The sequence below is a fragment of the Propithecus coquereli genome, unplaced genomic scaffold (genome assembly GCF_000956105.1).
Source record: "Propithecus coquereli isolate 6110/MARCELLA unplaced genomic scaffold, Pcoq_1.0 Scaffold346, whole genome shotgun sequence".
NCBI lineage: Eukaryota > Metazoa > Chordata > Mammalia > Primates > Indriidae > Propithecus > Propithecus coquereli.
In genome coordinates this window covers 1,717,181-1,726,183 of record NW_012149130.1, presented here as the reverse complement: position 1 = coordinate 1,726,183, position 9,003 = coordinate 1,717,181, and the positions used below count along the sequence as shown (strand labels likewise).

At 55.6% G+C, this 9,003-nt stretch overlaps 1 protein-coding gene across 4 annotated transcripts in view; it reads left to right on the top strand.

Annotated features, from left to right (window-relative positions):
* The first annotated feature begins 2,040 nt into the window (after positions 1 to 2,040).
* The window catches only part of SLC25A18 (solute carrier family 25 (glutamate carrier), member 18), a 16,629-nt gene continuing 9,666 nt past the window's right edge, over positions 2,041 to 9,003 (top strand). The window contains exons 1-2 of one of the 4 annotated variants that reach the window (XM_012651047.1): positions 2,075 to 2,091; positions 2,540 to 2,588. Coding sequence is in view for 2 of the 4 variants with exons in the window: in XM_012651045.1 (XP_012506499.1) it covers positions 2,464 to 2,588 (125 nt within the window). In the remaining 2 variants the exon portion in view is untranslated. The other 3 variants (XM_012651048.1, XM_012651045.1, XM_012651046.1) reach the window with 3 other exon arrangements.

The following is a 9,003-nucleotide window of genomic DNA, read 5'->3' as shown; positions in this document are numbered from 1 at the left end:
TTTCAGTGGTATTAAGTACATTCATGTTGACGTGCAACCATCACAAGCCTCCATCTCCAGAACATTCTCACCTTCCCAAACTGAGACTCTGTGCCCATTGAACACTAACTGTCCGTTCCCCCTCGCCCGGCCCCATGGCCATTTTTCTGTGTTCTGTCCCTGAATTTGAATACTCTAGATACCCCTACATAAGTGGATCACACAATATTTGTCCTTTTGTGACTGTGTTATTTCGCTTAGCATAATGTCCTCAAGGTTCACCCACGTTGTCGCGTGTGTCCTTTTCAAAGCGGAGTAGTGTTCCATTGTGGCCACATTGCGTTTCTCCATTCGGTGAACACTGGGGTTGTGTTCACTTTTTGGCTGTGGTTAATAGTGGTGCTACGAATGTGGGTGGACAGATGTCTGTCCTGCTTTCAATCTTTTCGGAATGCACCCAGAAGTGGAACTGCTGGATCCTACGGTAATTCTGCGTTTAATTTTTTGAGGAACTGCCATGGTGTTTTCCCCAGGGGCTGCACCGTTTTACATTCTCACCAGCAGCGCACAAGGGTTCCGGTTTCTCCACATCCTCGCCAGCACTTGTTGTTTTCCGGGTTTTTGTTACCAGCCTTCCTAGTGGGCTGCAGTGGTACCGCTTTTTCTCGGACGTATTCCCTCCTGCGTGCAGGCTCTCATTTTATCTCCTGCCTAGAGTGTTGCCATCTCCCTGACCCGTCCAAACCACGTGGCACTGCCATGAGCCTAAATTGTGCCCTTGGGTCCCCAGTAGCATCCTGTGTCAGTTTCCCGTTGCCCACAAGAAAAGCGGAGAAAAAAATTATCATTTACTGAGTACCTTTTGTGTGCCAGGCACGAGGCACTAAGTGAGCCACATCTAAGTAAGAGTCGCGTTTCCTGGATGAACAAGCAGGCCGGAGAAGCAGAGTAATTTGCTTAAGATCACACAGCTAGTAAGCAGTAAGCTAGGATTCAACTGGTCTGTTCAAAAGCAGTGTTACTCCAAGGTCCACTCCACGTCCTCATTTAATCCTCATTACAAGCCTACTGAGCGGGTATCTCATCCCCTAATTTTAATGAAGAAAGCACTGAGTTAAGTAACTTGCCTGAGGTGAGATAGTTAACAAGTTGGGAGCCGGGATTCGAACCTGGGTCTCTGACTTGCAGTCTGGCGATGCTGACTCCTCATCTCTCCCAGATCCCTGGTCTGGCAGCAAGGCCCTGTACTGTCCGGACCCAACACAGTGTACCAGCTTCGTTCTACCCGTACTGCCTTGTCCGTCGCCCCAAATTAGACAATTTGCCTCTAAAGACAAGCTAGGTTTCAGTTTTACCTCTGTGCCCTTCTTTTTGTAATTCCATCAACATCTAAGCCTCACCTCCAGCCCTAATCAATTGCACCTTCTCCCCAAAACCTTTCCAGTTCTCCAGACTGGAAGAAACCCTAAACCCCTGCAGCATGGGGCTCACCTCTCAGTCGTGACATTCTTGAGGGGAGGGAAGGTGCCAGCACCACCTTGCAGCCCGCCTGCAGCCGAGCACATGGTAGTCCCTGGACAAACACAAAATGAACAAAATGTATTCCCGCAGGGAGGGCACCTTCCAGAGTCGGTGAAGTAGCTGATCGCCTGCGGTGAGAAGAGCGCCAGACGGAGGAGCAGGGACGAGCTCTGGCGCCCGGTGTCTTGCCGAGGTGTTTGCACTGCATTGATTTTCAGTCGTCCGCCAGGTCTCTGAGTGGGCGGTGAGTCCCCCTCCCCCCCAGGCTGTCCTGTTCAAATCTTTTCCCAGCCTGGACTTTTGTCCGAGTCGTGCTAGCAAACAAGTGAACAGCCACCTGCCTGCCACCTGGGAAGGAACGGCTTGGCTTGGCTTGGCTGTGTAACACCTCCTAGGGGTTGGAGTCGAACCAACCTGTTTGAAGGTGCAGCGGGGGGGAGGGTCTGGGAAACTGCGGCGGACACTAACTAAACAGAAGGAAAAACCAGCCTGGCCGGCCGGCTTTGCAAACCAACTCTTCCCCGCAGGTCGGCAGTGATCTGGCCCGTATCTCGGGTTCCTGAAAAGGCAGAAGTTTCTTACTGAAAGCAGGTAAGTGTCCCGTCTATCTGTATCAAGCTTAGAGTTGGGAAAAGACTCTTCTAGCAAATAAACCTTTGGGGAAGGGGAACAGCAGACAGCGGGACAGCGTCTCCCATCTTATTCGCTGCAGAGCAGGAACGGGGTGGGCAGGAGGGAGTGGCCGCCCCCAGCTTTGGGACATCTCAGCCAGGAAGCAGGTTATTCCATTGGTGGTAAAGAACTGGCTCCCGGCTGCTGGGCGAGGGGCTCGGTCCGGGGACACTCCCCTCGCTCTGCCGTAAGGGGAGTCGGGCAGCGACGCGGTGTGCTCACCCGAGGCCCCCAACTGTCCTGTGATGAGACCGACTGCAGAGGCAGCAGTAGCCCCACTCCTGGTCCCTGATGCAACTGTGCTCACTGGACACCGCTCCGCCCAGGGACACAGCCCTGAGACCGTCTTTACTTTCAAATGACGCAGGGTTTCGATGGGGATGCAGGTCGGCAAAGAGCAGTGGTGACACAGCAAGGTAAGTGTGTGACTGAGTATTAAATGGAATCACAGCAGAGGGCTCCTGGCCGAGATTTGAGGCACTCCAGAAAGGCCGATGGGAGGAAGTGACGTCTGAGCTGAAGCCCAAAGAACAGTTTGTAATTCACTGGGCGTGGCTGGGGGAAGAGTGTCCCCCGTGGGAGGGACAGTCTGTGCAGGGCTTAAATGCAGGACTGTGACGTGTGCCCAAAGCAAAAGAAGTTCAGAGGGCAGGGAGAGGAGCAGGCGCCTGTCCTGGGAGCAGCGGGAAGGCGCCAGGCCCTCGCCGGCACGTGCCCTGCCCGCGTGGCCGTGTGGACAGCAGTGTGAGGGGAGCGGGCTGGAGGCTGTCAGGCGCTCCGAGGGACAATCTGGGGTGACCTGGCACTGGCTGCTGGCAGGGGAAAGCCTGAGTCACAGAAGTCGAGGGAATGGAATGTTTTAAGACGGGAAGAATGGGAAGGTGTGATCCAGGGAGCTCGGAAGACCCTGGCCTGGCGTCCCTGCAGCTCAGCAGCTAGCCTCACTTCTCTCAATAGCTGTGTCTCCTTCAAAACAGGATCCTGAGGAACAACGTATTAAGAATCACATCACGATTTTCTGTAGTGGTTTTTTTTGAGACAGTCTCGCTCTGTCGCCCTGGCTACAGTGCAGTGGAGTCGTCATAACTCACAGCAACCTCAGACTCCTGGGCTCAAGCGATCCTCCTGCCTCAGCCTCCCGAGTAGCTGGGACTGCAGGCATGCGCCACCATGCCTGGCTAATTAGTAGAGTCAGGGTCTCGCTCTTGCTCAGGCTGGTCTCGAACTCCTGAGCTCGTGATCCTCCTGCCTCGGCCTCCCAGAGTGCTGGGATTACAGGCGTGAGCCACCACGCCCAGCCAATTTTCTATACTTTCTGAACTAATTTATTTCTATTACCTTAAGTACTTCAAGAAACAGAGCGAATGTTCATTAGTAACAAAAAGGAATTGATCATTCCCTGAGCGTTCAGCAGCCGTCTCTAGCCCAGCAGGCAGGACGGGCCTCAGTCTGCTCTGATGTGAGGGGTTCACACTCTGGCTTCCTCCCAGCCCCCCGACCTGTCTGCTTCCGACCGTCCGCCATGACGCCATGACCAGCCTGAGCCGCCTGCTTGTTCGCGAGGAGCCCGGCGTGGTGAGGGAGGGGGTGCCGGTGCCTGGAAAGACTCCTGGAAACGGGGCCCGCGGGGGCCTGGACTAGTCCTGGCGGTGCTTGGGGATCCGTCTGCGACAGCTCCCGGTCTGCCACGCTCCCCCGCCTGCCAGCCCCCGCGGCGCCGGGCAGCCCGTGCCGAAGCCGTGGTGACCCGGTCTCTGTCCTTCCCCGCGCGGGTGCCTTGGCTAACTCGTCCCCCTCTTTCTGCAGCCCCGAGACCGATCCACCGCTCTCCCCTCTCCTCAGCCCTGCGCGGTCGCCAAGCCCAGGGCTTTTCTTCTCTAGAAAGTTCTCTCCCAGCTAACCGTGTCCACTGCCCCGCTGCTTCCTGCTCCACTGGCTGTGCCCTGGAAAGGCCTGGCCGACCGCTCCCCCGACTCCCCTCAGCCCCTTCTTCCAGAACGGCCGTCCTCACACCACAGTCAACAGATGTTCCCCTTAAAATCGTTCAGCGCTTCCTCACTGCCCACAGGCTCGGATTTTGAACTTTACCTTTTGGGGGGCACTTACCGCGCCTGGCCCGACCTGCCATTGCGGCCAGTTTCCCTCAGTCCCCGTCCAGGCTGCCTTCCCCTCCTTCTCCTTGAAACTTCTCCCTGTTCCTTCTCCGAGCCAGCCCACGGCGGCCTCGCACGATCCCCGTTTCCAGGAGTCTTTCCAGGCCCTCACGGCCCTCGCTGTCCACGTCGCTCGATCGCTAGTAGATGGAATTCGAGGGTTTTATTTAAAACATGTTCGTTAGTTAAGGACTCTGGTTTGCGAGTTACAAAAACTAACTCTGACTAGCATGAGACAAGTGGATTCGCGAGACAGGCAGTGGGCGCCCCCGTGGGCGAAGGGGAGCTCAGCGCCGCCAGCGTCTCTCCCGTCTGCTCTTGTGGGTCCGCTCTGTTCATCTCGCCCATGCGCTGTTTCCCAAATCCCAGCACGAGTTTGGGTTAGGTCCTAAGTTTTGTATGTTACGGATAAAAACTCCTTGAAAGCAGCTATGTGCTCTCCTTTAAAACTCCCGTGAAGGGGAGTGAGTGACTCAGGACCCCTCCCTGGACAGTCACCGTCAGCCAGGGCCGGAGTTCCGCGCTGGGAGCGCGGCGGTTCCCGCACAGCCAGCTGGATGCGAAGGAGGAGAAGGGAGCTGCTGGCAGTGGGGCGGTGAGGAGATACCACAGTCACCCCTGCACGCCACCTTTTGATGCCTGAAACGTGGAAACATGTGCCATTTCCCCGCATCCACATTTCCTCCTCCTAACAGGGTTCGATTATCACATGTAAAATTGTAAACGCACTCGTCTTCCCGGTGTGGATAACTCCATGTCACGGCTGGATACTGCGTCCGAAGGAAGTGACATGGACCCTCTGTTTTCCAGGTGACTTTTTGCCCCAGTCTTTTTCCACTTTGGTTCTAAAGAATTCCAGAAGTGGCACCTCGATTCTGCACCCCGGGCTCACACGATTGGTCTTAGGCGCCCAGCGCACTCCCAGCACTCTCTGTTTTTCCTAAATCCCATCTAGGAAAGAAGGTAGAAGACAAGCCACCAGTGGCCTAAAGCACAGAGTGCACCACAAGTGGTAGATTGCGCTCCCCGGATTCCTCGGCAGGCGAATGGCTGCCTGGGCCGTTGGCTGGAGGAATTCCCGTTGCCCGGGGTCCGTCAAGGCCTGCGCCGGGAGAACACGGAGGAGCAGGTCCCTGTGGTCAGGTGGGCTGCGTCACTTCGGCAGTCTGTGCTCTCCGTGCTGGAACCTGCGGGATTTAAATTCTGTGAAGGCAGGGCCTTGTTTTGCCCCTGGCTGCATCCCTGCTGCCTGGAAGTGTGACTGGCAGACAGTAGGCATTCGACAAGTGTTTGTAGAGTGACTAACACTCAGGCGAATGAGCAACTTTGGGCCCTTTGCCAGGTTTGGGGTTTGATATGACTCCTTTGAAACCTTGGCCAGCTGTCAGTTTCCTCTTGGTCGACTCTGTTTACTGATACACGTACCAGTGCCAGAGTCTTGTCAAGTCATGAACTTCGATCACCCAAGGCTGCTACAGGGAACTTCCAGGCCTGGAATTATGGTGACTTGGTTCAGTCTGGGGCAGTGAGGCTGGGACGCACTCTGGGACGTGCTTTGAGACGCACGCACGCCGTGCCGGGCAATGCCCTCATGGCTGGAGACCCTCCCATCTCTCTAGTGGAGGTGCCAGGCAGTGGCCCTGGGACTGGGGTGTCCGTAAGTTCTCTGGCTTCTCTCAAATACCCCTATTCCAGTAGCCAGGGAACCACAATTTCAGGAGTAATAATTTAAATCTAGGAACAGCAGGAAATATGGTTGCAAAGGCAGCTGCGGTGTTCCCAATCATTTGACTCTCTGGCTTCAGGTAGAAAGGGTTGTGTCTGATCAGTCTTTAGGGCGGCTACCTGGAGTTACAGCACGTCTGCCTCTCATAGCGACCTACCGAATATCTCAAAGAGAAGCCAACGCACTCTAATCTCATGACATTTTGCCATCGAGTCCCCTAAAGCTCCAGGTTTTGTAGGTACATGGTTTGAGCTTCAAGAGATGACAGGTGACACTGCACGGAAACTGCCATCTCCCCAGCCTGGGACGGGGCATGCTCACAGCCCGTGTCCTGCTTCCTCTCTCAGCGGTTCCGTAGTTCGGGGTCTTCAATTTGAAAATTCTCACTCCCATTGCTAATTTTGGAGATGATACTATTTTGATTGGAAGTATCAGAAACCAGTTCCAGCAAGTTAAGCAAGAAGGTCAGTTTGCTGGCAGGGCGCCCGGCGGTGTGCGCCTGTAGTCCCAGCTGCTCGGGAGGCCGGGAGCTCCAGGTTCCGGTGAGCTAGGACCCAGCCGCCGCCTCCAGCCTGCGCGACACAGTGCGACCTTGTCTTTGAACACGAGATTGCTGAGAGGACAGTTGAGCATCTCGCAGAGTCCAAGGACAGGAAGGCCACTGGCATTCAGGAATGAACTGGAAGCAGGGATTTAGACCGGCTCAGGGAGGCTCACGTTTCTGTCTCTCTGCAGACCAGCTTCCTCTCTCCTTTACCAACAGATCCGACTTTTACTTATCATAGGTCCGAACACCACATGACAAGCCCATCCTTCCGGTTTCTCAGACCGGAAGCTGCCGTACCCCTCGTGTGTCCGTGGCGCCGTTTGTCCCCTCTGCGCCAGGAAGGCCCGCTTGCCCTGCCTCCTCGCCGCGCGCTCGCGGGGGTGCCTCTCGCACCACTCCCTGCACCCCTGCCAGGATCCCTCCACAACTCAGGGGTCTTCCTCTCCTGTCCTTGACCCTGTGCCGTCTGCTCTCCATGCGGCAGCCACAGGGGGCGCCTCGAGAGCGCGTTGCGGCGTGTCTCAGCGCCAAGCCCTCCCTCTGCGTCTCTTCCTATTCAGAATAGATGCCAAAGGCCCGGGGCTCCTCCCTGGTCACCCCCAGCTCTCTGACTTTCTCTGCCAACCTCACCCTGCTCGCCCCTCACTCCACCTTGCTGTCGTGTCCGCCCTCTAGCCTAACTCCACGCACACTCCCTTCGGAAGCCCCCGGGTCCTTCCCCGGTCCCCAGGGTCCCCTGTCTGCCCCACTGGCACTTCCTCTCCCCTTCCCTTCTGAGTTCTCTCTGCATAGCGTTTACCACTCTGCTAGCCGCAAGGCTCATCCCGTTCGTCATCCGTCTCTTCCTCCAGAATTTAAGTCCCTGAGAACTGGAACTTCAGTCTTCTGTTCACTACTGTGGCACCAGGCCTGGCGTTCAGTAAATGTTTTCTCGAATGCGTTGATGTGCAGCTGAGAGAAAGACTGGTCTCTCTCCCTCTCTCCTCTCTCTTTGCTTCCCCCAAACAACATACCTGGAGACAAGAAAGAATTTGGGGGAGCAGTGAGGAGTGTGAGAGAGTTGGGGGACCCTAAAGCAGCTGCAGGGATGTTGGGGGGGCTCCCGGGGCGCAGGCCAGCCTCGGCGGGGGCAGCAGAGCGCGGGACGCTCCCCTCAGCGTTGGGGCAGCCCCTCCACAGAAGCTGCCGCAGTCACCACTGTGGTAGCTTCCATTCCCTGAACGCCATTCCCGGTGTTTTCTATGCGTGACAATTAGAAATAAATCCAGAGACATGATACAGCTTGGTCTGTCACTGGGTCACACGAAGTTCAGAAAACACAGTTTAAGAGCCAAAGAGTAACTTTGGAGCATCTCAGGCATCTTACTGTGGTCCTTGGACTCTACGAGAGTCCTGAAAACCCTCCCTTCCATGGCCGGGCGCGGTAGCTCACGCCTGTAATCCTAGCACTCTGGGAGGCCGAGGCGGGTGGATTGTTTGAGCTCAGGAGTTCGAGACCAGCCTGGGCAAGAGCGAGACCCCCGTCTCTACCAAAAATAGAAAGAAATTAATTGGACAGCTAAAAATATATAGAAAAAAATTAGCCGGGCATGGTGGCACATGCCTGTAGTCCCAGCTACTTGGGAGGCTGAGGCAGGAGGATCGCTTGAGCCCAGGAGTCTGAGGTTGCTGTGAGCTAGGCTAACGCCACGGCACTCTCTCTAGCCCGGGCAACAAAGTGAGACTCTGTCTCAAAAAAAAAAAAAAAAAACCCTCCCTTCCAACCCCCAGCTGCCCTCAGCTCCGCGCCAGGCCCTGCCGGGCTCACGCCAGGACACCTCTCCTACAGCTTCAGCCTGGGTCCGGTGCTTCTCATCCCCTTCCTTCTCATCCGGGCCCCAAAGTCCAAAAGTTTGAAGATTCTGATTTGAATCCCAAGGTCCAAAAGTTTTAGGAAAGGACAAAAATGGAGCAAGCAGACAGCATTAATCCTTTAATAATGTTTGTCCACCAGGCACAGTGGCTCACGTCTGTAATCCTAGCACTCTGGGAGGCTGAGGCAGGAAGATCGCTTGAGCTGAGGATTTTGAGACCAGCCTGAGCAACATAGCAAGACCCTGTCTCTAAAAAAATAAGAAAAATTAGCCAGGCACGGTGGCACACGCCTGTAGTCCCAACTACTTAGGAGGCTGAGGTGAGAGGATCGCTCGAACCCAGAAGTTCGAGGCTGCAGTGAGCTATGATTGTGCCACTGCCTGGGCCACCAGCCTGGGCAGCAGAGTGAGACCCTGTCTCTAAAAAAAACGTCATGTTTGTCCTATCACATACATAATTTTTCACACCACGAGGTGGGTGTTGTTCTAACCACTCTACAGGGGAGGAAGCTGCCGCCCAGGAAGGCTGTGACTCACTGGGAAGGCAGCTCC